At 57.4% G+C, this 27,820-nt stretch overlaps 1 protein-coding gene and 1 long non-coding RNA gene across 2 annotated transcripts; one reads left to right on the top strand and one right to left on the bottom strand.

The window, feature by feature from the left end:
* Window positions 1-57: 57 nt before the first annotated feature.
* Window positions 58-27,820, bottom strand: PPL (periplakin). Its single transcript, XM_069030118.1, has 22 exons — window positions 27,684-27,820; window positions 17,972-18,071; window positions 17,185-17,339; window positions 16,620-16,740; window positions 15,976-16,101; window positions 15,631-15,672; window positions 15,350-15,511; window positions 14,826-14,933; window positions 14,207-14,302; window positions 13,090-13,212; window positions 12,068-12,214; window positions 11,198-11,349; window positions 10,585-10,682; window positions 10,179-10,336; window positions 9,098-9,276; window positions 8,857-8,995; window positions 7,311-7,504; window positions 6,416-6,566; window positions 6,041-6,124; window positions 5,376-5,492; window positions 4,655-4,747; window positions 58-3,609 (listed from the first exon to the last, which is right to left on the bottom strand). Exons 1-22 carry the CDS (start codon window positions 27,743-27,745, stop codon window positions 925-927), a joined length of 5,292 nt encoding a protein of 1,763 aa, XP_068886219.1. The 5' UTR covers window positions 27,746-27,820; the 3' UTR covers window positions 58-924.
* Window positions 4,726-6,110, top strand: LOC138118857 (uncharacterized). The gene is made up of 3 exons (XR_011155304.1): window positions 4,726-4,809; window positions 4,939-5,088; window positions 6,022-6,110. It is a non-coding gene; the product is annotated as an uncharacterized lncRNA (long non-coding RNA).

Here is a 27,820-nt window from a genome sequence, read left to right as displayed (position 1 = left end):
CAACTTCTTGTGCAGCCAAAGATCAAGAGGCTGCCGTAATTAATAAAGACCAGCCACTTTCTGATTGGAACCACTGCATTTTTATTTTGTACTATAAATAGAATTCCCCTCTATTCCCCATTCCCTTACACAAGTAAATGAAACGTAGCTGCATGTAACTCCATCCAGGAAAACACCAGCACAAACAGCTTTTAACCACGAGGGAAGGAGCTGTCTGTGGGAGGCCCTCTGCGTTGGGTTCCCTTGCATGCTGTGCACAACCCCTTGTGTCTGGTGGTTCTGCCATCTCTTCGTGCCCTTTTCCTTGACCTCTGTGGTGTGTGAATGCTCCTCCTGGATCACTGGCTGGTGCCATCGAAGTACACCTTCACTCTTCCCCAGCAGCACAGGCACAGAGGTGAACAAAAGGTGGTGGTGGGTCTTGACATGGTGATGCTGGACTATAACCTTGGTTTCCCACAGAGCTGGTTTTCTCAGAGGACGAGCCCATCATTGAGTCAGTTGTCCACGGTGGGACTGTCTGGCTTATCAACTTGCAGCTGATGTAACCAGCGCCTGCTGGTCACCTCGGAGTCACCTGGACCTTCAGTCTCTCTCCTGACACGGCTTCGTACCCGACTATGTGAGTAGAAGTTGAGGAAACTGCAGGTTCTACCGAGTCTTTGGACTTGAGGCACTTCATTGTCCTAAGGCTTTCTGTTGTTTTCTGGTAGGCAGGAAGGAAGAGGGGGAGAAGGTTTGGCAGATGTTTTGCACTACTGGTGGTGTTTTCTGCAGTGTGTGACAGCAAGCGGTGTGGCTGCGCAGCATGGCCGGGGCAGAGGCTGTAGCAGTTTGGAAGACGCGAAGGAGGGCGAGGCTTTGCAGTGATCTGGGTGTCTACGAGGTGCTGCAGCTCTGACTGGCTGCTCTTGAGTAAAGTTTCTAAAGTGGAGCGAGCGCTGTGTAATTGCTTCCGGACACCAAGACTGCCAGCTCCTGGATAGACATCTCCTTGTTGAGGTAACTGTCGTACTGGGCCATGGTGAGCCTGCCGCTCTTCAGGGCGTCCTCGATGGAGAACTCCCTGCCAGACTTCCTGTCGAGGATCACAGATGATTCCCCGTTGGGACCCTTTATTGAGATCTCCTCCCAGTCACATTCCTGGCTCTTCAGTTTGACAAACAGGCTCCATTCAATGAGGCCGAACACGTGAGCTTCCTCTGGAGACATCTCTTTTCCTGTGTCGGGGTCAATGACCACGATGGAGCGCCTCAGGTGGTTCTCTCTTTGCTCCCTCTTGATAGCCACCGTCTTCAGGCGATTCTGGAGTTGCTCAATCTCTGCATCTTTTTCTCTGGATAACTGCTTCAGGTCCTCTAATTCTCTTTCCAAAGCTTGGAACCTGGAGTCCAGGTTTATTCCACTGTCCACGTGGGTCATGTTTCTCAAATCCTGAGCTTCTGTTGCGGTGAGTTCAATCTCTGACTGCAGTCTCCTTGTTTCCATCAGCAAATTCTGTTTCTCGAGGTGTAGCTTGTGGTTTTCCTCTCTTAACAAGTCTAGCTCCTTTGATGACTTGGAGTTGTTGAATTCCACCTCAGACAGCCTGGTTTCCAGGCGGTTGATATCTGCATCCAGCTCCCTCTTGCGCCTACTTTCTTCCTCCAGGTTGCTCTTCAGCTTTTGAATCTCGTACTCCGTGTCTCCTTTGTCCACTTGGACGCTCTCTGAAAAGACCACTTTCTCCTTGACCTCCATCTTCTCCAAAGAAAGGAGCTTCTTTCTCAGGGCTTCCAGCTCGGTTTGCAGGACTTGTCTGCGGTGCTTCTCTTCTTCTAACTCCAGCTTGAGGAGGGAGTGCTCCTTCTCCTGCTGGGGATCTTGCTGAAGGATCACTTTCTGTTTCACAGTCACTCGTTCTGTCGTTTCTCTTTCCTGTTCTTCCAGCTCGTTCAGCCGGATCCTGAGCCTCTGCACCTCCAGCTCAGCCTCCCTGCGGGCCTGTCTCTCCTTCTCCAGCTCCTCGAGCTGCCGCTCCAGCTCGGAGCGTCTCCTCTGCAGCTTGCGCAGCTCCTCGCGGAGGCCGTCGATCTGCTTCAGCTCGCTCTCGATGCTCTGGGAGAAGGAGTTCACCTCAGCTTTCAAGGCAGGATCCTGCTCATACTTCACTACTTCCTGCTGGACCACTTTCTCCTTCACCTGAGAAAGTTCTTCCTCCTTCTGTCTTACTTTTTCTTCTTGGAGAAGCCGTTCCCTCTCCAGGTCAATGTGCTTCATCTGTTCGTCTGCCAGCTGCACTCGCAGCGACTCTACCTCCTCTCTAGTCTTGGGGTCTTCCCGAAACTGGAGGATTTCTTGAACAACTTCCTTCATTTGCACTTGAGGTTTGGTGTCTTTCAAAGCTTGTATCTCTTGTTTCAGCTGGTAGATCTCCAGGTCAGCTCTTTCGATGGCTCCGGTCCTCTCTATGATTTCCTCCCGGAGTCGCTGTAGCTCCTTTTCGGTTTCTGGATCATTCTTGTACTTAATGACCTCCTTAATGACTTCTTTGACTTCTACGAGGGGCCCTCTGTTCTTCAGAGCAGCCAGCTCGTTCTGGCAGCTCTTCAGCTGTTCATCCCCACCACGGTACCTCCTCTCCTGCTCTACCAGCTCCAAGCGAAGGTTGGCAACTTCATTCTCAGCCTTGGGGTCTGGGCGCACAATCTCACGCACTTTCTCCTGAACGACCACCTTGGAGTTCTCCTCCTCCAGCAGCTGGATCTTCCTGAGCAGCTCAGCCTTTTCCCGCTCGTTGGAGCGGCCCTTGGACTTCTCATCTTCGTACTGGCGCCGGAGCTCGTTCACCTCCCTCTCAATGACCAAGTCCTTCTCCACCTTCAGCACCTCCTTGACGGTGATTTTGCCCTCAGCCATGGCCCGTTCCTTCTCCAGACGCTTGAGCTTGTCCTGGAGGAAGTTGAGCTCTTCCTCGTGCTTCTGCCGAAGGGCGCTCTCCCTCTCCTTGGTCTCCTGCAACATCCGGAATTCCATCTCCAGCTGGGGATCATTCTGCAGCTTCAGCACCTCCTTCTCCGTTACCTTCTCCTGCTCTTTGTTCTTCTCGCTGGACAGCACAGCAATTTGTTGGCGTAAGAGGATGACTTCACTCTCCCTGGTCCCTTCCTGCCTCCTGAGCTCTTCCAGTTCCTCTTTGAGCTTCAGGATTTCATCAGCTTGAGCCTTATCTTGTTCAATCCTCAGCACCTCTTTCACTATGTACTCCTGCCCTCCTTCCCTCTTCTCGTGCTCCAGGACACGCAGCCGGATTTTAAGAGCCTCCAGCTCATCCTGGAGCACCTGGTTCTTGCGCTGCTCCTCTGCCAGGTTTTGCTGCAGTCTGTGGAAGCTCTCCTCCAGCTGGGGGTCAGGCACCTTCTTCACCAGTTCTTTCTTCACCACAGTTTCTTGGGGCTTCTGGTTTTGCAGGTGGACAATGTTGTTCTGAATGGCTTTGATCTCTGCTTCGAGCTGTTGCCGACGCTGAGTCTCATCCTCGAGCTCTTTCTTCAACTTCCAGACTTCTTCCACAGGCCTTACAGACTTTTTGGTCTGGGCAAAGTCTTGTGTCACCTGAATCTCTGGCTGCTGTTGTTGGAAAAAGGATCAAAAAAGATTAGTCAAAAAAATCCAGTTAATCACACTTTTGGTGCTTACCATCATAGAATCACAGAATCCTTTAGGTTGGAAAAGCCCCCCAAGATCATCGAGTCCAACCTGTGACTGATCCCCACCTTGCCACCCAGCCCAGAGCATTGAGTGCCACATCCAGGAATGGTGGAACACATCCACCACCTCCCTGGGCAGCCCCTTCCAGGGCCTGACCACCCTTTCCATGGGGAAATTCCTGCTGATGTCCAGCTTGACCCTCCCCTGGCCCAGCCTGAGGCCGTTCCCTCTCCTCCTGTCCCTGTTCCCTGGGAACAGAGCCCGACCCCCCCCGGCTGCCCCCTCCTGTCAGGGACTTGTGCAGAGCCACAAGGTCCCCCCTGAGCCTCCTTTGCTCCAGGCTGAGCCCCTTTCCCAGCTCCCTCAGCCTCTCCTGGGGCTCCAGCCCCTTCCAGCTCCATTCCCTTCCCTGGACACGCTCCAGCCCCTCAGTGTCTCATCTTGCATGGCCCAGAACTGGACACAGCCCTCAGGGTGCCTCAGCAGTGCCAGCACAGAGGGAAAATCACTGCCCTGGTCCTGCCACGCTATTCCTGATCCAGGCCAGGATATCAGTGCTTCCAACAAAACAACAGGAGGGAGCTGAGCTATGGCAAACTCTGAGCAGGGAGTACCTACAAACAGACTTCTCTGTGGGTTCCCAGCCTAAGAAATCCTTTCTGCAATGCCTGCTGCTGTCAGAACAAAGCTTTAGGCCACAAGGGACACTAATTCTGCTGCAGAATGGCAAAAAGAGTGTTAAAAATTACATGGAGCTTCCCTAGGATGAGTGGGAAATGAGACTGGGGGTGGTCTGTCCCATTTAAGTGTCTGCTGATTAATGATTTAGGGGGACAAAACACCAGCTAGACTTGTCCCCAGTTCAGCTTGTATTGGCAGAGCCCCACGTGTGTGTCATTCACAGGTGTCCTTGGGTCCAACACGTGTGTCCCTCCATCACCACCTCGCTCCTGTGGTCACTCACCTGCCGCAGGAGGCTCTGGGCGAACTCCAGGTTCTGCAGCCTCTGCTTGTTCACAGCGTTCACTTCTGTGTATTTGGCTGCCAGAACAGCTTCCTGCCGAACAAAAACGTGTTGGGAAGAGCTCCAGAAGGCCAGAAACAACAGGCCCTAAAGAGGTAGCTCCGGGTGTGCCTCTAAAAACCTACAGCGGGGAACTGCTGAGTTTTGGGGGAGGGAGAGGGATTCTCATGCACGTGACATTCACATGACACACTCATGGTCTATACTGTGGTTTTCCTACTCAGGAGAAGTAAAAAGAGGTGCAGGAAGAACCAGGTGAGGAAGCTGAGGAAGAACGGGCTGGACACTTCTGCCTGCCCCCATAGGCAGGAGGAGTTTGAGGCAGGTAGCAAACAGATCCTGCATCAATAAATAGCTTGTGACCTCATCTCGCTGTAAGTATTTCTATGTTTGGTGGTGAAATCTCTCCGAAAGTCTAGAGAAGGGAAAAACTTCCAGGTTTTTGGCTTTTCTCCTCCTTTTTCCCTTCCACAAGTGTTAAATCCAGCATTTCCCCCTCCCTCATTCTGGCCAGTCCAAAAAATGATAAAAAATCCCTTCCTCCTGATTCTCTGCCCTTCCCTGCCAAGGTCGCCCACAGCAAATGGAGGTGTTTGCAAACCCCCAGTGCTCCTGTGAGCTGCCCTCTGCTTTAGCTCTGCTCTGGCTGCCCCTTGCTTACCTCCTCTTTCACTTTGGCAGCTGGGGACTGCAGCCTGGGTTTCTTGCTCGTGTAGCCATTCCGGCCATTCTCCAGGTCCAGGATGGACCGCAGCTTCTCAGCTTCCAACTCGTAGTCCTGTGGGAGGACATTCCCAGGAGAAACAGGAAATTACTGGGTCCCCTTCATGCATAGGCTCCTCCTAAGCTGCCCTGGCTTTAAAAACTTCACCTGTTTTTTGGGAAAGCCACAAGATGCCCCCCTCTGCTCTGGAGCCAGGCTGGGAGAGCTGGGGGTGTTCATCTGGACAAGTGAAGGCTCCAGGGAGAGCTCAGAGCCCCTTGCAGGGCCTAAAGGGGCTCCAGGAGAGCTGGAGAGGGACAAGGGACAAGGGATGGAGGGACAGGACACAGGGAATGGCTTCCCACTGCCAGAGGGCAGGGCTGGATGGGATATTGGGAAGGAATTGTTCCCTGGAAGGGTGGGGAGGCCCTGGCACAGGGTGCCCAGAGCAGCTGTGGCTGCCCCTGGATCCCTGGCAGTGTCCAAGGCCAGGCTGGACAGGGCTTGGAGCAGCCTGGGACAGTGGAAGGTGTCCCTGCCATGGCAGGGGGTGGAATGAGGGTCCCTTCTAATCCAAATACTCTGTTTCTCTGTTCTCTCACAGGCAGAATTTCAGTCCTTACCTTCACTGCCTGCTGGTACTGCTGAGCTGTGGCAGAGACCTTCTGCACCTCCTGTTCCTTGCTTGCAATGTCACTGAGCAGGGCCTGGGTGCACAGACATAGATACAGGTCAGAGGGAACACAACACCCAAATGCATCCTTCAGCCTTTCTGGGGGTTACCATTAAAATCACAACCCTGAGAATTCCAACCTCCTCGAGCAGCCCTGCTATGTGTAACCAAGGCACAGGGGGACAGCGGGACCTTAGAGCACAAGAATAAATCGAATAAATATTTAAATTTTGCTATTGGATGTTCAGGAGCTCTTTAAGTTCTGTTTCTTTTAGCATTGTTCCCTCTCCTCTCCCTGGGGAGCCCAGGCTGCTCTGGGAATTACCGCTTGGCTCTTCAGCTTCATCTCCACTTGCTGGATGTTGTCGGTCTCCTGGGGCTCGTAGCTGGGGATGTTGCACAGGAACTGGTTCACCTTGTCGTAGTTGGTGCGGTAGTTGGAGTAGGCACTTTTTGCTTTCTGCAGCGTCTGCGTTCTGTGGGGGAAAGAATTGCCAGAGATCTGCCGGGATGAACCACGCTTCTCACAGAGATATGATGGAACTCCATTTATTCTATTGCCAGACCCATGGTTATACCCTAATTCTCCAAGCACACATAAGCAAGCTCCATACTATTGGGTTACAGCTACTGTTCACATGGCCTTTAATAGCAAGTGATTGGTTACAGATTAATATGCACACGACTAACTAACATAAGCCTTTCTCTTTCTATGGTCAGCATCCCCCTCCCCAACATCCTGTTGCTTGCCACACCAGCCTTGCTCTTCTCCTTTTTCCCTAGTCAAGGACAGTTCACTAATATAGCTTGGATTGTGCATGTATACATGTCCCTGTTCACTCAGCCATTTCTCTACAGGAAATCAGCTCAGCTTCAGTCCCGTCACATCTCCTGTGCCTGCTGCAGACACCTCTTAACCCATCCCACTTCCCCTGCTCCCTAAAGACATGGATTTGAGCCAGGGTTGTTCTCTTGGTACTGCTGTTGCAAGAGAACTTCATCTGAAAGTTTTCCCAGCTCTACCCAGCCAGCACATGCCAGCAACCTCTCCCTCTTCCTCCTCAGACCTCCCTGGAAGCCCTTCTGCAACTCCTCCTTCCCAGGATGGTGTTGTGCCTCCTGCAATTCCAGCGTGCTTCCAACTCCTGCAATTCCAGCATGCTTCCAACTCCACAGCCAATATCCCGGCTCTCCAGGCTGATCCTGCCCCACGGTCTCACCTGTGGTCGATCTGCTTGCTGAGGTTGTTGAAGCGCTGGTTGAGCTTGTAGAGCTCTGCCTCCTGGCGTTCGATGTCGGGGCAGTGCTCCTGGAACTTGCTGGCCAGGGTGTTGGAGCACGTCTTGGTCCTCTGCAGGTTCTGCTCGGCTTCTCTCAGCAGGAACTTCTTGGACTGCAGCTCGGTGCCCATGGCCTGTGGAAAAAAAGCAGGAAATGGGGATTCTCTGGGGGTTCACACAAGCCAGGCTCTTGTCACTGTTGTCACCTGCATCAACTCCAGCAACTGCACTGGAGCTGCAGGGCTGAGCTGCAGCAGTGCCAGCAGCTGTGGAAAAAACCAAGTTCAAGGCTTGCATGGTAAGCAGAACCACCTGGTAAACCTGACAGGGACAAAAGCCACCTCTTGCTCCCTCCTCAACCTGCTGACCTTTAAAAGTAACCGTACGATGTGCAAAATAGCTGCTGCTCCTCATGCAAGGCTTGGATCCTGTTCTTGCCAGTGCAGCAACTCTGGAAGGAGCAGTGAAAGCTCTTCCATGTTAGTCTGAACCTGGGATTTTATGGAAAGGAGCACAGAAAATTCTGGCCTAGCCAGTTCTTGGTCTTTCTACAGCAGAAGAATTGCCAGTTTGGGTAGTTTTCCTAGCAATAACTGTTCTCAAAGCCCTGCCAGGTCCATCTTTCCAATATCAGGCCACTGTGTTGCATTTCCCAGACCATTTTACCCTTCACTTCTCTAAGAATCACAGAAGGTTTTTGTTTGGAAAAAGCTTAAAGCTCCTCCCATTCCACCCCCTGCCATGGCAGGGACACCTTCCACTAGCCCAGGCTGATCCAAGCCCCACCCAACCTGGCCTTGGACACTGCCAGGGATCCAGGGGCAGCCACAGCTTCTCTGGGCACCCTGTGCCAGGGCCTGCCCACTCTCACAGAGCAGAATTCCTTCCCAATATCTCATTTAAATCTTTTCTCTTTTAGTTTAAAACCATTCCTCTTGTCCTGTCAGTATCTGCCTGTGTAAAAAGTCTCTCTGCCTTTTTTTTTTTTATAATATTCCTTTAGGCCCTGCAAGGGGCTCTGAGCTCTCCCTGGAGCCTTCTCTTGTCCAGGTGAGCACCCCCAGCTCTCCCAGCCTGGCTCCAGAGCAGAGGGGCTCCAGCCCTTGGAGGATCTTCTCTGGACCTGCTCCAACAGGTCCATGTGTTCCTTGTGCTGAGGACTCCAGACCTGGACACAGCACTGCTCTGGGAGGGTCTCACAAGGGCAGAGTAGAGAGGGAATCAGTCTGCATTAGTCCTTTTGTCAAATCACAGGACTTCAAGTGGGATTTGATTTGATTTGATTTGATTTGATTTGATTTGGGGATGAGAGGTGTTTGTGTTTGAAGCAGGTGGGGATCACTGAGGTCAAGGTGAGCTCTCACCCCCAGCTGGGGAAGGCCACCCTGTCACCAACAGACCCAAGCTTGTGAGTTGAGCAGGAGTCACCACAGCTTTTGGGAAGTGGTTTTGCACATGCAGCATGCGAACAGGGCAGGAAACTCACCAGCAGCTCTTCCTTCTTCCTGTCCACCACCTTCAAGTCCTCTGGTACCGTGTCATCTATGACCAGCTTGTTCTCATAGGTTGATAGCAGGTCTCGGCCTTGCTGGAGGCTCCTCTCCAGGTTTGTGGCCACCTCAACCCTGGAGGGACACGAGAGGAAGGTGTTTAAGCACACCTGCACCCTCCTCCTGCAGGATCCTGCGTTAGGCCGGGCTCAAGCCGGGATTTAAGTCATGACTTACTTCTCCTGGGCAGCGCTGAGCAGCTGCACCACGCGCTCGTACTTCTTGTTGGTGTTCTCCACCTTGTTCCTCACCAGGGTCGCGCTGCCCGTGTTGGGCACGGATTCGATGAAGGCCTCGCACTCCTGGATCTTCCTCGTTTTCTCAGGCTCAATCCGACGGACCTCGTTGGTGATGTTCTGCAGGAGGAACAAAGCCTTTAGAGCAGCTGAGCCACGACCTGGTGGCTACAAAGGAGGCACCCTTGGCTGTCCAGGGTGAGGAAGGAGGTCAGGTCTGAGGATTTGTGTTGGGTGGAAGGTGCCTTTCAGCCCTGCAGGGCACAGAAGGATATTTCTGGCTGATTTTCTTTTGACCTGTCCCTCCTTAGCAAGGAAACTCCAGCTGGGGAGTGGTTCCCAGCAGCTCTAGCTCTGTCAGGGACATGCTGGATTCATCTGGGCCGTTGGGCTCTGACGGATGAATCCTTGCCTGGACATCAAAGTGCTGCAGGCAGTTGGGGCAATTTGCTTTCACTTGTGGTGGCACCTGGATTTTGACACAGCCCTGGGCAAGTGCTGTAACCAGGACCTGAACTTCCTCCTAAACCAAGGGAGGTTTGTGGCATGGAGCCTGGCTTAATTAGGGATCTGAAGGAGAGGAAAGGAGCTGGATGCTACTGGCACTGGAGCCTGGAGGAGCAGGTCCATAAGGAGAAACTGCCTCGGACCACAAAGGTTTTCCTGTTCCTCTCTGAGCTGGTGAGAGTGGTGGCAAAGTTAATGTGCCCGCTGCGCTCAGATTACAGGGAGGATCAAAAGCTGAGGGCTCCCCTCTCGTCCACACAGCCACCACCTGCAGCCAGCACCTTTTTCCCATTCAGCTGAGCGGGGCCAGAAGCAGGGCAAAAGTTTTGGGCTTCTGAGGCTGCTCATAGGGCTGTTCCCCATCTCTACTGGAGGAAGCTGTGAGCATCACTCCATCCCCCATCTCCCGGGCTCAGGGAGCACTTTAAGCACCCCTGGTTATTGAGAACCACATTGGAGACCCTTTGGGAGCACGGTCCCTGTAAGGCACCATCCCCCAGCTCCACAGCCCCTGCCTTGAGGTCCTTGGAGCGCTCGGTGCTGTCCTGCACCGCCCGGCTCTGCTCCAGCGGTGGCCGGAGGTTTGCTGTGATGGCTTTCTCCTGCTTGTCCAGGTCACTGTTGACTTTCTCCAGCCCTGCCAGGAGCTGGCGTCCCCGAACTGATGCAGCATCTGGAAAACAAGAGGAGACCAGATTAAAGCTGGATGGAAGCTGGGTGTGGGCTCAGTCCCACCGGTGAGAGCCAAACCCTCATCCCGAGACCAGCCTGCTGTGACCACAGCCTGGCTGCTCTGACCCTGCACCCATCCAGCAGTGTTGTCCCCAGGACCCTCAGGAGATGGGAACATCTCCATAAGATGCTCCACCACCTAAGCTCAAGCCTTTCTGTGCCCCAGGCTGCCCTTCCGCTGTCCCACACCTCCGATGCTGTCTGCCTTCAGCCCCTCATAGCGCTGCTGGAGGACGTTCTTGCAGTTGTTGGTCTTCTCCTTCACGGTCACATAGTGCTTGGCAATTCTGCAAAACGGGACAGCAGGAGGTCAGTCAGACCCTCAGCCTCTCCATCACCCTGTCACCATCCCAGCACTGCTCCAGGAAGCAGCTCCAGCTCGGGAGGGGCTGTGGGGGCTGCTCCCTCGAGGCAGCCATGAAGCAGGTGGGGGAAAAAGCACCTTCACCCCACGCTGGGGTAGAGCAGTGTCCTCATTAGAACAGGGGAGACGCAGCCAGGCAGGTACCTGCCTGCTGAGGGAGGGGTGGGCAGCTCCCCTGCCATAATGGCCCCCCAGAGCAGGGGGGACCTGGATGGCTCTGAGCTGGCCCCCCTTTGCTTGTGGGCAAGCAGGAAGGGGCAGGAATTCCTTCTGGAGGAAGCCTGAGGCTTCCAGAAGGCAGAGCTTCGCTGTGGGAATCGGGGCAGGAGCCCTGGGGTGCCAGGCGGGGCTGCAGCCCTGGAGGCAGGGCCTGGGGCTGGGGAAGGCAAAGGCCGGAGGGGCAGTGGGATGGTCCTGCCCGAGGCTGGGGGCACGTACTGCTCTGCCAGGGCTATTGCTTCGGGGTCGGGCGGGGGGATCATGAAGCAGACCCCGGGGGCGCTGATCGTGTCTCCTGCGCTGTCGGCCACTTCCCAAACGTCTCCGCTGTTCCTCTGCAGGGTGTAGTGGGCTCCGCGGCTGATCTGGCCCTGGGGACACGAACCGGTCACAGCAGCACGGCAGGAACGGCGGGGAGGCAGCACCGGCACACCCCGATCCCTTCTGCCGGCTTCTCCGAGAGTCTGCCCCTTGCCAGAAACTCATGTGCCCGCTCCTCCCTGCCCGCAGCCTCCAGGCACCGAGCCATGCCTCTTGCGACAGCCGTGGCGAGCGTATTCCCACTCGGGCAGAGAGGAGGAGGCGTTTCCAGGGCTGTGCTCCGGCTTTCCTTTTCGGAGAAGCCGGCAGCTGAGTCAGCTGGAGCTGCTGGCTTCTATCCCACCCCTGCCACTGGTGGCTGGCTGTCCCATCCCTTTGGCCAGCTACTCAAGACTGGCACGGTGCAAAGACTGGCACGGTGCTGGCGGGGATGAGGGGATGTGGCCTGGGAATGGCCGGTGGTGGGGCGGTGTTCCTTTGGTCAGGAACACGCCGGGACATCAGCACAGGGAGCGTGGGAATGTGACAGAGCTGTGCTGTCGCAACGTCCCGAGGGTGTGTCAGAGGCAGGGAGGCCGCGTTTCCCCCAGACCCCTCCTGCTCCCCCACTGCAAAACCTGCTCTTCCCACTGGGGCGAGGGCGACCTTTGCCTTGCTCCCACTGCAGGAACCACCACGGCTTGGAAAAAACCTGCTCCTTCCCCCAGAGCCACTTCCACCCCCTGAGGAGGCGGTGCCGGCAGCACCCTGGGCCGGGGATGGCGGTACCTGCTCGCCCTCGTACTCGCAGAGAGCCTCCACGGGGATGGGCTGCGGCGGCGGCTCGCGGCGGTAGCGCAGGGGCAGGACCTGCTGGCTGCGCTCCTGCAGCGACTTCACCACGGCCTCGTACTTGTCCAAGGCCTTCTCCTGGTCCTGGCACGGGGCAACAGCAAGAACCAGTAGGAAAACGGGAAGAACGAACTCCTGGGATCTCGCAGCCAGGGAGGAGCTGGGACACGCAGCCGGGACAGAGACTGCCGCTTCTCCTGTGCTTGTGCTACTGGAGGCACCTCCTGCAGCCCCGTGTCCCTGCTCCTGGTGCTTCTGTACTCTCCTGCCTCTTTCTGCAGCCAGGCTGAGGACCGGGACTGTGCCCAGGGGTTGCCGTGCCAGCGGGCAGTGCCAGGGTTCCCTGGTGCATGGCCCACACCTGCGTGGCTGTGTGTCAGTGCACAGCCCCACTCCCAGCTCTGAGTCCAGCCCTGCCACAAGGCTCTCCAGCAGCTGCTCTATTTCTAGCCCTGAAGGTGGAGATCCCGAGATGTTGAGTGGGATGGAGCACGCAGGAGGAGAGGGGACAGCTCCTGGGAAGAGCTATCAGCTGTCCCAGGCCACCTGCATCAGCTGGGCCTGCTGCAGCATGCTTGGGCTTGGATTTAGGTTTAGGCTCGGGCTCCGGCTCAACATAGCCCATTCCAAGTGGGCGATCTCCAGCCCAGCTCACTGCAGCACAGCGAGTTCCACAACCTCCTCTGGCAGCAGGTCTAATTATGCTCCCACCCTTAACGAGTGCTAACTCAATGAGAGAACAAATAAAAACCAGCCCAGTGAGCAATTACGTTGCTAGGGGAGAGGCAATCTCTAGCCAGGGGGGAAGGAAGAGCGGGGAGAAGGCCGGGCACAGGGAGGCAGCAGCAGGAGAAAGCTGGGCCAGGTGCCCACATGGGTGGGGACGTCGCTCTGCCAGTGCCATGGGGACAGTGGTTCCTGCTGCTGCCTCCCCTGCAGTCCTGCCTGCAGACACTCACATCCAGCTCCCGGAGGAGAGACTCCAGCTGGTATCTGTCCTTGAACTCCGGGCTGAATTTTTGGTCCAGGTCTGTATCCACCTTCTTCAAAAGCTCCTGAGCATCCTTAGTGTCCTTCTGAAACTGCAGAAAGGGAAAGTCTCTTGTGAGAGAGGGTTCTGCTGAAACATGGAGCAGACCCTCCATGGTCTTCACACAGCCACCAGGACCTGCTCTGGGCATCTGGACATGCAGAATATGTGGAGAAAGGCAAGGGATCACTTTTTCCCTTGCTCAGGACATCAGATCGAAGGAAACAACAACCAGGAGCCGCTTATTCCGTGCAGAGCTGTTAAGTCCCACCTTTCCCTGCCCTCAGTTCTGTTTCACTGGGACAGCATCACCCCGGTGTGTGGTGCCTCCACTGCCAGCGCCAGGAGAAGGCAGAGCCAAGCCCTTCCACGCACAAACCATCCCCTGGGGCAGCTGTTCTGGCAGATCCCCACGACAGGCACCGCCTGGGCCGGGCACCACGGCTCAGCTTTGGCAAGAGACTCATCGGGTGGCGAACACGCCCAGGCTGTGGGAGAGGAATCCAGCCCGACCTGCTCCCCTGCAGAGCCTCCCTGGCTGTCGGATGCCATTTATCCAGCAGACATCTGTCTGCCCTGCTCCGCTCCGCTGGGACACTCAGCCCTTGTGCCGGGCTCCCCGGGGGGCAGCTCTGCTGGTGGCAGCTGGGATTTCCTACGTGGACCTGTTCTGCTTCCCAGTGGAGCACACAAGGTCTCCCCATGCTGTGTTTGGGGCTGAGGGATCTCTGCTGTCCTGGGGGCAAGGATGCTGACACCGACTGTGGCTCACGAAACTCAGTGTGGGAGCAGAAGCTTTCTGCAAGTCATGCTTTGGCCAAGCACTCACTGAGTTTTGGTGCCTGAGCAATTGTGACTTGTGTTCTATCAGCTCAAGGTGTTCTCCTAGCCATAAAAATCCTGGGTTTAGAGCACTCCAGTCCTGGTTTTAGGGCCTCTTCTACCCAATTTCCAGAACAGCAGGAATTTTTGTATTCTAGGATCTCCTGCAACCCAGCACCTGCTCTCCAGGCTCCAACAACTCGCTGCCCCCAGGGATGTGGTACCTTGTGGAAGTCCTCCATGAACTTCAGGTGGCTCTCCTCGCAGATCAGCAGGTTCAGGTACTCCTTCCAGTCAGCGTGCACGGCCTCAATGTGAGCCTGCAATGCAGGGATGGGAGGGGGACATCAGCGGGACCCCCGTGGCAGGGGCAATCCTGAACTGGCCACCAGGAAGTCCCAGTTGCCATCCTGAGTGAGCAGCTCTTTGGCTGCCTCTGGAGCCACCCAGATGCTCTCAGGGGGAATCTAGGATGGGAATACCCAAGGCTGGGATGATCCCATGGGAACATAGGCTGTGTGGAGGTGGCAAATCCTTGTGGCCATCCTCCCAACCAAACAGGGAAGGGTTCCACCATAATTCATCCTCTCTAGGTGGGCACAGGGTAATTGCCACAGGAATGAGGAAGATGGGAAGAGCTCCTTTAGGAGCTCCTTTAGGTTTATCTTCGCTCCTCCAGTGGTGTTTACACATCTGCAGGTGAAGGAGGCTTTTTCCCCCTTGGCATCTCAGGAACTAAAGTCACGAGTGGTGCTGGCAGCAGGTCCCACTCTGGAGAATGGCTGGGCAAGTCCCCCAAGCTCCAGGGTGGGTGGGGAACTGGGACCCATCCCTGCTGCTCACCTCGATGGCATTCTTCCCGGGGTGGTTCTGGGCCAGCAGCTGATCCCCATCGGCGTGCAGCTTGTTGATGGCCTCCTCCTTCTCCTCCAGCTTCCGGTGGATGAAGTTCTGGATGGGGAGAGGTGAGATATTAATCCCCACGCAAAGGGAGGGGACCCTGGCTGCAGTCTGAGGCTGAGCAGCTCCACAAGACAAAGTGTGGTGTTCCCCCACTGCAGCTTTCACTTTTCCTTCCCTTGCAGATGTTGCTAAAGATGTGACTCCTGCCAAGCCAGCGCTGAGATAAGGGACAGGAGGCTGAGGGCGCCGTCACGCCTCGTTATCTTTGGCAGAGGTAAGAATTAACCTCACTATCCCTGTGCTATCAGCTGGACATCTCAAAGCCCTTCATGATGGGCTGGGAGAGACTGAGGCACGGGGGAAGGAATATTTCCTGCCCTCATCCAGCTCCCCTGGCCCCGTGCCCAGCTCCCTTTTGCCCGGCACCAGCCGGAGCGGGGCCAGGCTGCCGGGAGCACACGGACCTCGTACTGGCGGCGCCGGCTGGGGTAGTCCAGGTTGTGGTCGCTCCAGTCGTAATGGGTCCTGTCCTTGGCCTGCTGATCCAGCCAGTAGAGCTTGTTGGTGCAGCGCTGCATGTAGTCCTGCAGCGAGTTCAGGTCCTGCTGCCGCTGCTGGGAGCCGGCCTGCACAGGGGCACAGGGAGAGCTCAGCCCAAAGCTCCTCTCTGTGGGTCCCCCAGGGGTGCCCAGCCACCCAGGACCCCTCCAGGGGGTTCTTCCCCCAGGACCCCAGAGGCTCTTACCAGCAGCTTCTGGTATCTGGCTTGGAAGTCGCTCATGGTTTCCTGGAGGAGAAGCAAGGCAAGGGTTAGGAGCGGTGTCTGGAGAGCAGTGGTCTGACAGGGGCTCGAGGGTGCAGAGGGATGTGGGTTTAGGCTGGAAGGGGATGTGGGTTTATGGGATTTGCCTCATTGTAAAGCCAGAGCCGGTGTGTGATGGTGAGCTCTGAGGCTGGGAGTGTATCTGGGCACCCACCCAAACCTGCTCCGGGCTGCAGCAGCCTGGATGGTGGGACAGCCTCCCCTTCATCCACGGCTCGGGGCAGGGCTGACCCTGCAGGGCAGCAGGAGCGGGGCAGGAGAGCTGACCTTGCTGCCTTCCTTGACGATGTGTGGCCCGATGGCCATGACCTCGTTGTGGAAGATGTTGTGCTCTTCTACTTGGCTGTTGACCAGCGGCAGGTCAGTCCCAAAGCCTTTGCTGCTCAACGCGTCCTGGGGCGCACAGGAGTTGGGGTTAGCATTGGGGGGATGGGGGGAGGCTGCTGACCCCCAGGAAACTCCTCCTGGAGGTGGCCATGGAGTTGGGCTGGGATGGGCTCCGGGGTCTGCAGTGTACGGATGCCCCAGGAGCACGTAGGTGAAATCGGCTGTGCTGGAGGGCAGCCGTGGGAAAAGCAGTTTGGGGGGTTTAACCCTTCTCTGGCTGGAAGAGTGTAGGGAGTGGGATAAAATAAAAAATAAGGGCTGTGGAGTAGAGCCTAAAGCAGGCAGTGACTGGGGACGCTGAGGCCAGGACTGGTGCCACCTCGAGCACTGACTCCTGGTGCCACAGCCCCTGGCCTTGTCCCATCACCTCTGCCCCTCCCCTGCCACGCTGCTGTTTGCTGCTCCCACCCAGTACGGAACTGCCCAGAAGTTTCCCAAAATCCGGTTTCTCCATGGGAGCTGCAGGAGTTCCCGCCCAGCTGGTGCTACTGGCCAGGCAGTGACACTGGTGGCCTCCTTGGTACCTGTTTCTCCTCGATCACTGTTGACCAGTTGACCTGGGGCTCGATGTGCTGCAGAGGGAAGTTGTAGATCTGGTCGTGTTTCACACGCAGGTTTGCCACTCGCTCCTTCAGCTGCCGGATGCTGCGGGAAGGGAAAGGTGAGGGTGGGATGCAGGATGTGGGCATGGGCTGGCATTAGCATTGGTGGGTGTAGGTGATCCTCTGCCAGGCCCCCATGGACGGTGGGCTGTCCTTAGGCTGGCAGCAGCTGGGCTGTGCAGTGGCTGGGCAGAGAGAGGGCAGAGGATCCTGTGCTCTGTCCTCTGCCAGGGGCTGTTCCATGGCTGTGAGCCCAGGGCAGGACCTGGGGCAGAGTGTGGGGCACAGCGGGCAGGTGCCAGCCAGGCTGCCATCATCTCGCACTCCGTGTGCCCAGGACGGTGGGGGTCACACACCCTAATGGGAGTTGGGATGCAGAGGAGCCCCTGGTGACCCCCCCACTGCAGGCAGCAGCTGAGCAAGGCCCCTGGAGAGGCCTCCCCCTCGTCCAAGGGCTCTGGGGACAGGTGTCCCCTGTGGCACTCACTCTTCTGTGATCATGTCCCCCTGGGGGTGCTTCATGTGCCGGGCCACGGCCGCGTCCCCGTCCAGCACGTAGAGCAGCTTGTCGGACTCGGAGAGTTTCTGTGCCGTCAGCTCCTTGTACTGCGCCAGCTGGCACGCCTTGATCTTGTGCAGGTCCTGCGCCACGGGGACACGAGGAAGGGTCACACAAGTGGTGTCCAAGAGGTCATCCCACCCCGCTCTCCCTTGGCTCTGCAGATGGGCAGGAGCTCTGCTGTCTCCCATCCCCCTGGGATGTATTTGACTTTCCCCTCTCCTATCTCAGGATCCTGGAATGGTTTGGGTTGGAAGGGACCTTAAAGACCATCCAGCTCCAACTCCCTCGCCATAGGCAGGGACACCTTCCACTCGATGAGGTTGCTCCCAGTCCCATCCGAGCTGGCCTGCTGAGGAAGGGCTGGGGAGCTGCATCACCCTGGGATGCATCCTTTGGGAAGAGGACATGGTTCAGGCCTCTCCTCCTCCATCCCAGCTCCCTGCTGGGATGCACATCCCCACTCTGCACAGTACTACCCCCCTGGGTAGGGCCGAGTTTTGGGGCCCTGTTACACCCTCCCACCCTCTTCCCACGAGCGGGGGGACCCCACCATCCCACCTTGCACCCATCACAGTGCAGGGCTGGGCAGCCACCCACACGGGCATAGGAGAGGAGGGGAGGCCCCAGGAAGTGCCAAGGGCTGCGGCAGGAGGCAGAGGGGAGACAGGGCTGCTGGGAGGAGCCTGGGAGTGCGGGACCGTGCCTCGCTTACATTTTGCATTCGGGAGTCGGTCTCCACGATGTTTTTCTCCACCTGGTCAGCATTTTTCTGCAGGCGCTCGATGAGCTCGGTCAGCTCTTTGCTGGAGATGCTGGGGAGAGAATGGGGGGCTCGTCACCCCCCAAAGCCGGCCACAGCTCCCGGGGGTGCCCGCGGGGTGCCGTGACCCCGGGGGTGGCCGGGGGCCAGCCGAGCCTGCCAGGCACTGCAGCTGCGTGTGACTCACTGCTGCCTTCCCAACACTTTCCAAAATATTCGGCCGCTGGCCCAGGACGGGGTGGGGGGTGAGGGACGTGGTATCTCCCACGGGTGGAAATGGGAGTGATGCCCGAGCCTCCCTCGGCTTCGGAGCAAGGAAGAGAAGAGCTGCTTGCAGGGACGGGGAGAGAATCGCAGAATATCCTCGGCTGGAAGGGACTCAAAAGGATCAGCAACTCCTGGCCCTGCACAGACACCCCAACAACCCCACCCTGGGCCTGAGAAGGGGGATCCAGTGTGGAAACAGAGGAGCTGGAGCAGCAGAGAGGCCCTGGTCCCCCATGCCCACAGGGCAGGTGGCCCCTTTGAGGCTGTTGCCCGCGGGCAGCCCCTGCCTGCAGCCCTGCTGTGCCCCTCCGTGCTGTGCTCGGGGCTTCCTCCTCTGCAAGGAGTTATTCACGCTTTAAACCCAGGACAGGGCTGGGATCACACACGCTGCATCTCTTTCAGTGCTTTCTCCCATGCTGGGCACTGGTTTTGCTCCCAGGCTGACACTGGCCAGGCTGGCAGGGTGCAGGGCCAACCCAAATATTCCCATCCAAGTGCAGGGACGGCGGAGCTGGAGCAGAGGCAGAACAACCCGTGACTCGGCTTCTGCATTGCTGGGCTTATTTTAAACATTTCATCTCCTTGCTGTCCCTTTGGCTGCAAGGAGAGGCTGCAGCGTGCCAGGGCCAGCTCCAGGGGCCGTGTGCCAGGCACTGCCCACAGCTCTCCCACCTCTGACCAGAGGCAGGAGCAGGGTGTGCTCCCCAAATCCCTGCAGCTGGAGGGAGCTGAGGCTGGGGTGTCCCAGCTGTGCTGCTTTGCCATCTGGGCTTAAACCCAGGGCTGGCTCAGTGCAGTCCCAACCACCTCAATATGAGCCTTAATGACCTCGTTATGTGGTGGCTGAATTAATCTTTATATGGCACTTGGAAGTGTCACCTGCTGCTGGAGCAGCTGGAGAGGAGGAGCAGGGCTGGCTGGGGACAGCAGGGCTGGCTCGTGGCACAGAGAGTTCCTGCATCCACAGGTGGAACCATGGAATTTTAAAGGTTGGAAAAGCCCTCTGAGATCATCGAGTCCAACCATTCCCCTGGCACTGCCAAGGCCACCACTGACCCGTGTCCCCAAGTGCCACACCCACACGGTTATTGAATCCCCCCAGGGATGGTGACCCCAGCACTGCCCTGGGCAGCTGTGCCAGTGCCTGACCACCCTTCCCGTGAAGGAATTTCCCCAATATCCAACCTAAACCTCCCCTGGCCCAGCCTGAGGCCGTTCCCTCTCCTCCTGTCCCTGTTCCCTGGGAGCAGAGCCCGACCCCCCCGGCTGCCCCCTCCTGTCAGGGAGTTGTGCAGAGCCACAAGGTCCCCCCTGAGCCTCCTTTGCTCCAGGCTGAGCCTCTTTCCCAGCTCCCTCAGCCCCTTCCCCAGTTCCTTCCCTTCTCTGGACCTGCTCCAGCCCCCCAGTGTCCCTCCCCTTCTCTGGACCTGCTCCAGCCCCCCAGTGTCCCTCCTGGCTGACCCCAGGATTGGAGCTGCAGCTCCCCCAGGACTCTGGTGCTGAGTTTCAGGAGCTGTTCCTGCCTGCCCCATGTGCTGCCGCTTCAGTGCAGCAGAACAAACCAAACCCCAGCTCTGGGCTTGTTCCTCCCTACCTCAAACCTGCCCCAGGCTACAGGAGCCTTGTGGCATCCAACAGCTCCAGGAAAGTTCACACTTCCCTGGGAAGTTCTGGTATGGGCATGGTTTACACTGATTTTTTTCTTTTTATAGAAGCTGCATCATCAGGATGGTACTCGGAGGTTTGTGCCCGTCACTGTGCCTGCTGCTTGCCTGGCACCTCCTGCATCAGCAGCAATGAACCCAGTGGGCATTCCTGGGCAGAGGAGCCAAGGAAGGGGTCGTTGGGAGTCATGGTTGTAATAATTCCAAGGATGATTCTCATTCTGTGTTCAATAATCATGGCTGGAGGGTGCAGAGTGCACTGGGAGATGGGATGTGGGTGGCTGGGTCCTGCTCCAACAGTAGAAGCAGCTCCTCAAAATCCACTTTGGGGTTTCTTCCAACCTTCATCATCCCACAGAAACCAGGGCAAACGTCAGATGGAATCAGTGGTTTGGAGTGGGTGACTGAAACGTGCTGCGCGTGTTTGGGTGTCTTCGGGTGATGGTTGCTCAGAGCTGGCATCTCCTGCATCCTGGCAGAGCTTGCAGCCACCAAGGAGCCTTCCTTGCCTCCCACCTGGGAACTGGAGGCCACCTGAGCTTCAGGAGGAGGGTGGGAGAGGCTCATTATCCAGGTGGGAGATTGGGATGCTTCGCTGTGAGAGGCAAGAGCTGGACTGGCACCGAGCTGGGCAAGAGCTGGAAGCTCTAGCTGGCTCCTCTCCTTGTGCCCTACCTTGGTCTGAGTGACTCCAGCAAGTCCAAGGATGGATCTTCAGGGTTTCAGTGGATCTACAGCATGGATGGAAAACCCATCCCAAAACCCAGAAGAAGTCTGAGGTGTTTCTAGTTCTAGATTTGACTGAAACCTCTAAATTGTAGGGAGGAAATGAAGCTAAGCCAGGAATTTTTTAAATCCATGGCTGTGGTTCAGCCACAGCTTCCTGAGCTGTTACTGGTGACCTGGTCTGGCAGAGCTGAGCCTGGAGCCTCGGCCGAGCCTTTGTGCTCACTTTGCATCAGCAGCACTGATCTCAGGTGCTGGGAGCAGCGAGTGCAACACCGCGGCCCTGACCCTCTCCCTCAGGTACCGGCTGTGCCGGGCCGCTGTGCCATGGGGATGTTGTGTCCAGACAAGGAGGAGCCCCTCATGCCCTTCTCCCTGCTCTTCTCTGAGGCTGGAGCCACAAGCTCTCCTCAACCCTGTCATCACCTGTGCCCTTCCCAAGCCAGGGGTGCTGCCCCTGGACACCCCTCCTCACCTCCCACCCTCAATGACTCCAGGAACCCAGGGCCAGGGCAGAGCCACCCCCCAGCCCCGTGGCACCCAGAGACAGTGACATCCCTTCTCCATCACTGCAGGGGCTGGGAGCAGGTGAGGGGGATGGGAGGGCAGAGAATGGCGATTCCCTGTGTTGGTTTGCCCGGTAACCCAGAAACTGCTGCTCCTGTGTGCGGTATCTGGGTGACCAGGGAGAAGAAACGCAGCCTCGCTTGGAGCAAGCAAGGACATGCTGGGGTGTGATGTGGGCATGGCTCGGCCCTCCTGACGCACACCAGAGAAGCTGTTTGCTCTCTCCACCTCTGTGGTTTATGTGAGAGTCACCAGCCGAGGCTTTGGGACAGGGAACTCTCATAAAAACTCCCATGGGAGCTGCATCTCAAACCTGCAGTGTCAGGGAGCTGCTCCCGTGCACCCCATCCTACCCTGAGCAGGGAGGGTGGTGTGTGCTCTGCTCATCCCACTGCTGCTGGGAATGCAGGGATAACAGGTGTGCAGGAATAAAGAGACAAAGCAGAGAGAATGGGAACCTCTTGTGTAAGCTCTCTCTTATTTGTGTATCTATTTCTCCACACTCGTCACTTTGCTGCCACTTCATCAACCAGCTTGGACATCCCTGATGTGAGAACATCAGCCCTGTTAATCACCTGCCTGTCCCCTCCACAGCTGGGTCTGTGTGGATAAACCAGAGGAGGAGCACAGTCCCTGCATCCAGCTGGATGTCACACAGGGAACGCTGAAACCTGGCTGAAATCTCCATGCCAGGGGATGGAGGAGTTTGGCTTCCCTGTGCCCTTCATCTGCTGTGAGGGGGAAGATGCTGGAATGCCAGGCCAAGGGGGAATGGCTTCCCAGTGCCACAGGGCAGGGATGGATGGGATATTGGGAAAGAATTGTTCCCTGGGAGGGTGGGCAGGCCCTGGCACAGGGTGCCCAGAGCAGCTGTGGCTGCCCCTGGATCCCTGGCAGTGTCCAAGGCCAGGTTGGACAGGGCTTGGAGCAGCCTGGGATGGTGGAAGGTGTCCCTGCCCATGGCAGGGGTGGGATGGGATGAGCTTGAAGCTCCCTTCCAACCCAACCCATTCCATGATTCTATGAACAGGAGAAGCACAAATGGATGGGCAGAGCAGTCAGGAAGCCTTGGCTGTCCCAGGAAAGGCGTGTGGATGGGATTGATGGGACGTGGCTCTTTTGGGAAGCTGCTGGGAAGAGCCATGGATGCATCCAGGCTTTGGAGCAGAGCTGCTGGCAGGGTAAGACAAAGGGAAGCCAGGGCCAAAAAACAGGCTGGGGGGGATGGCTGGAGCATGGAGCAGAGCCGGGGAGGGAGAAGGGCAGGATTTGGCCAGAGCCCAGCTGGGATGGGCAGCACACACGAGGCTGAGCAGAGCCAGCAGCGAAGGTGCCCAGGGCACGGCCCCTGCGAGGCTGCAGCAGAGGGGGGAAATGCAGAGCTGCTCTGCTGGAATAGATAAGGCTTTGTTTGAGAGATGAAAAAAAAAAAAAAAATTAATAAAAGCCTGGAAAAACTGGCTTTGCCATTTCTGGAGAAGTTTAACATTCTCTGGTCAGGAAGGAAAAAATGATCTCTCTCATGGAAAGCTGTGCTCGGCAGATGAGTTGTTCTTTGTCAATGCCATTGCCTGGCTGGGGTGAAGGACCCCAGGTCATTCCCATGGGGAATGGGAGGGGTTTTTGGGGTTTCTCCCAGCTGGGGGGCCAGGAGGAAGCAGCTGCTCCGTGGCAGACAGCACTTCATCCATGTACCCCAATTCTGACCTCAGGACCTTTGTTTCAGAGGGGTTTGGGTATTTCTTAAGGCTTAGGGGGGTTTTTTAGGATTCAGGTTTTTCTTCCTTAGGGTTTTGTTTTCTTAGGGTTTTGGTGATTTTTCTTAGTATTTTAGTTGTGATTTGTTGGGGTTTTTTTTATTAAGAGAGATTCTCAACAGACAAATATGATGATAATTATTGTGACATGAAAACTTTGCTGCTGAAAACCGGACTTTTTTTCCTCTATTCCTTTTTCTTTGTCTCTTCCCATTAGGCTGCACCCTCACTGGTAAGAGCAGTTTTTGGAGCAAAAAATCAATATCTCCAGGATGTCCAAAGGTCTTGTGCTTGCTGGCAAGTGGTAGAAAATGCCTTTGATTTCTCAAGTTTCCTTTTTCCAGACCAGGAGGCTGTTTCCTTAATCCCTCCAAGGGAGGATGTTCAGACACTCCTGAAGTTTTGACTGCTCCAGCTGACCGAGGTCCCTGGGAAGCTCCTGCTGGGAGCTTGTGCCATGAACCCAATCCTTGCTGGGAGGATAATGGCAAGGGCTCTGTCCTGCTCAGGGATGCTGCTCTCCTGTCGGGAAGCCTTCCCATCCCAGAGGCCTCTCCTGGTGGGATGGCTTGGCCAGGGACAGGGGAGTTGGTTGAGGATGGGGTCTGAGCACGGATCCTGATCCTGCTCACTGCATGCCACCACTGGGATGGACAATCAGCACACCAGGCAGTGGCCACCCACTGCTGCTCTCAATTTCATCCCCATTCAATGTCCATTTATACAGATTGCATTAAAAACTCTCCCATGTCAGCCCTGCTGCTGGAGGCCAGACTTTAGGAGCGATTAATCCTCCAGAAGGCCCCAGAACAGAGCTATAAACATCCTTAAAGCTCCCCGAGACACAGCTCCCCCTGCATGAAATTCTCTCATGCTGCTTTTCATGACACTGGAGTGAAACTGTGGCAGGATAGAGGGCACAAGGGCTGGGCTCTGGCTACAGTAATTCAGGTGTGGGAGAGATTAGGATCTGGCTGAAAACTCAGGGCAGAGTTCTCTCAGGCTGCCCACGTCAGGGTGTAGCTGGACAGCAGGCTTGCTGTGCTCAGCCCAGCCTGTTCCAGCTGCATTTATCTTCCCTCAGAGGAATGGTGATATTTTATTGTAATGTGCATGGAAATGAGAGCAGAAGTCGGGCGAGCGATGGGAGGCTCGCTCCGCCCTCAGCACAGAGCAGCTCCTGACTCACCTGCTGTCTGGGCCTCCTGCTGACTCCAGCCCTCCCAAACAGCCTCTGGAAATGGGTGCCAGCCCTGCAGGCAGAGCTGGCCCAGCTGCCTGCACCCCTCTTACATGGGCAGTGACACCGGTAAGGGTCTCTGGGGCTGGGAGTGCTCCTGGGTGGGTGCTCTCACCCCGAGGACCCCGAGGATGAACAACTTTCCTGCTGGCAGGAGGGAGAGTTTCAGCAGCAGCTGTGAAGGCTGGACTGGTTTTTATAATAAAATTATCAAATGGTTTGAATTAGATAGGCAGGGACACCTTCCCCTAGCCCAGGCTGCTCCAAGCCCCATCCAGCCTGGCCTTGGACACTGCCAGGGATCCAGGGGCAGCCCCAGCTGCTCTGGGCACCCTGTGCCAGGGCCTCTCCACCCTCACTGTTCTCTACCTGCCAAACCTGGACTATCCAAAGAAGAAGCCCACCTCCTGTTTTCTGAGCATGGCAAGTGTTTGAGGAAGATGATGTGGAAGGAGGCCGATGATTTTCCCCCACACTGTGGCTCTGTTCAAGGCTCGTGCCTTCCCTTGCAAGGACACACATCCATGTAACAGCTCCGTGGTCAGGGCTGAATTCCCAGGGCCTTATGGCACTGGGGTGAGAGCAGAATAAAGCAACCAAGTGCATGAGACAGAAGAAATGTCACCATCATCCTCCAGGATTCCCAGCCAAGGCAGGGAGTGCCCAGGGCTGGATGGGGATGGCTACTGAGCCTGGAGCCCACGAGCCCAGGCAGACCACAGAGCTGCAGCAGATACTCCTAAGGAGAGACTTGGAGCCTGGTGCTGCTGGATGGGAGGTTGAGGCTCCCTTTGGGTTGGGACAGGGTGGCTGTCACATCCAGGGGAACAAAGAGTTGTTCATGGGGAGATTGCAGCACCTGGCTTGGGTACCAGTGCTGCTCATTGAGATGTTCCCATCCTGGGCAGGCTTTGTCCCGAGGCTGAGGAAGCCACCAAGGCTCCCATGGCTCCTTTCCAGGCAGTCCTGCTGCCGGCTGATGTTCCCCGGGCAGCCCCTGCCTCACTCAGCTGAGCTCGTGGCCCTGGCTCCCAGGGCTGGCAGGACACGCTCCAGTGCCCCTCACTCTTGCCAAACCGGTGCTGGGTTCTTGCCCTGTCCCTCGGTGCTCTGGAGGCTCCGTCACGGGCAGCGCCCTGGCACCGAGCCCTGCCCAAGGTGCAGCCCCTGCAGCCCCGCGGGGCGCAGGATGAGGCCGGGCTCACGCGGTGTCGAAATCTCGGTCCCTGCTGACGGCGGGGGCGGGAGGTTGATTTTAGGAGTGTTGCTCTGTTTTCCTGGCAGCAGAGCTGGGCGGGAGCCGCCTGGGAGCCTGGCAGTGCCTGGAGCAGGGGACGGGGCAGGAGCTCCTCTCTTCTTCGCAATCCTCCTCCGGCAAGTTGCTCAACCGGTCGGGCACCGGCTTCCCCATCTTGATGGTGGGGCTGTTTCCACACGGTGGGGGAGTGTTCCCTGGATTCACAGCTGTTTGTAAACTCCAAGGCAGGAATTAACAAATTGGGGCTAATAAGCACAGCTCTCCCCGAGGTGTGCACGGACAGCCGAGGCGCGGGGAGGGAGGGAGGGAGGCCCCGGGCACAGCCCTGCGCGGCTTCCTCAGCCATCACCAGCCAGAAAAACAGAGGTTTCAGCCTGGCCCGCAGCCTCCGGAGGTGCTTTGGCACCTGCCCAGGGCCGCTGGGCTCCAGGCAGGGCGGCGGATGGAAGCTTCTTCCTTCCTGAGCCCGTCCGCCGGCGGGTGGCGAGAGCACGGGGCACGCAGGGCTGGCAGCGCTCGGAGCGCAGCGTGGGGACCCCGGCCACAGCCCCAGGGTGGGCACCCCGCACACAGCAGGTCTGTCTCCTCCTGCTTCACAGCCTCCTGATGCTCTCGGAGTCCTGCGCTGCCAGCCCAGGTGCGGGGTTTGTCACTTTCGAGCCGCCCACCAACACCCCCGAAGCTCAGAAATGCGCCTGGGTATTGGCACCATCCTTCACCCAAGGGAACGCCGGGGCCATCAGGGAGGTGCGGAGCCTCAGAGGGCTCCGTGCCACCCCCGTCTCCTCCTGCCTGCCCTGCCCGGGGCAGGATCTGGCAGCAGAGCGTGCCCCGGGCTTTGGGAGCCGGAGCCTGGGCGGCCCTGCCGAGCCAGCCGGGCTGCCGGGGGAGCCTTGCCCAGGGCTGGAGCCGGAGCCTCAGCCCCAACAGAGGGAGCTCAGCAAATCCCCTGTGCCAGGGCAGCAGCGGGCAGAGCCTCCCCTGGCGGGGAACACCCTCCCACCGCCACAGCCCCGCTCCCGTGGGCAGGGAGCAGCCCGGGGCTCCCTGCTTGGAAAATGTCGGCGCCTTCTGGGCTGACCGGTCCCTTTATGGGTCCTCGGAGGCGCCTCAGCCCCGCACCAGCTCCCCAGTTTCCTTCCCAAAGGAGCATTTTTGGGAGTAGGGCGGTTGCTCAGAGTGCACCAGCCAGGAGTGGTGCGATGGGGAGGAATGGAAGGGGATGAACGAGCCACGGGCTTGGATCTTGAATCCTTGAATTATTCAGAATCCTGGAACACTCCACATGCTCCAGAGCCCCTGCAGCTCCTCTAGGAAACACAGGACACGCTTCTGAATCCCAACAACACCTCTTTGGAAAAACATCCCGGTGCGGGCAGGGGCTGGGGACTGTCCACCGTCCAGCCCCGAGAGGCTGAGCCTTCCTGGGGAGGGATTTTTACTTCGTTTCCCTTCAGTGACCTTTCACGGGGCACATTCAACACGCTGCTTCTTTTTTTTTTTTTTCCCCCAACAACCAGTACAACCGAAACGCGTCCCCACCCCATCAGAGAGAGCCGAGGAAACGACGATGGACCAAATCCTTGGTCCTGAGGGAACAGGGGCGAAGGTGGAGAACAACCAGACTATTTTTCCATAAGATCTAACCCAGCACACATCTGGGAAGCGAAGGGACCTGCTCGCTGGAGCTGCTGCTACTGCGATGGGAGGGAACTGGGAGAAACAACCTCTGTGCCCACACCCGGCGCAGGAGATGCGGACCCAGCTCGTGGAGGAGCTGACACTTCGGGCGGGCAAACATCGGAGTTCCCACATGTCAGGGGCTTTACCACCACTCAGAGGGTGCCCACACCTCGAGGATGTCACACTTCAGGGTTCCTCATCTCGGGAATGCCCACTCCTCGGGGGGTGCCCACTCCTCGGGTGATGCCCACACCTCCAGGGGTACCCACTCCTTGGGAGGCGCCGACAATTCGGGGTTCCACACCTCGGGGGGTTCTCACACTTCGAGGATTCCCACACCTCGGGAGATTCCCACTCCTCGGGAGGGTTCCCACACCTCGGGCGGGATCAGCTCCGCCAAGCCCGGCGCGGAGTGGGGGGGGATGCTGCGGGACGGGATCCCCGGGATGGCGGCTCTGCTCGTCCCGGGAGGAGCGGGACTGCCCGGGGCCGGGTCACTCACCTCTTCTTCTGCACGGAGGGGCTGTATTTCCCTTTGTTGCGTTTCCTGAAGAGCGAGTGCATCGCGTCCCCGCACGGCGCCCGCCGCGCTCCTCCTGCCCGTCCCCGCCGCCGCCCGCAGCCTCTGCGCCGCCACCG

Source organism: Aphelocoma coerulescens, chromosome 14 (genome assembly GCF_041296385.1).
Source record: "Aphelocoma coerulescens isolate FSJ_1873_10779 chromosome 14, UR_Acoe_1.0, whole genome shotgun sequence".
Lineage (NCBI taxonomy): Eukaryota > Metazoa > Chordata > Aves > Passeriformes > Corvidae > Aphelocoma > Aphelocoma coerulescens.
This window is presented reverse-complemented; position numbering and strand designations above follow the sequence as displayed.

Excerpts from the sequence above, each read along its gene's own strand:
- PPL (XM_069030118.1), bottom strand. The coding sequence starts at position 27,745 with ATGCACTCGCTCTTCAGGAAACGCAACAAAGGGAAATACAGCCCCTCC. Across the intron at positions 12,215-13,089 it reads CTCTCCTCCGGGAGCTGGAT|GACCAGGAGAAGGCCTTGGA; the intron begins GTGAGTGTCTGC and ends GCCCCGTGCCAG. Across the intron at positions 6,125-6,415 it reads TGAAGCTGAAGAGCCAAGCG|GCCCTGCTCAGTGACATTGC; the intron begins GTAATTCCCAGA and ends CTGTGCACCCAG.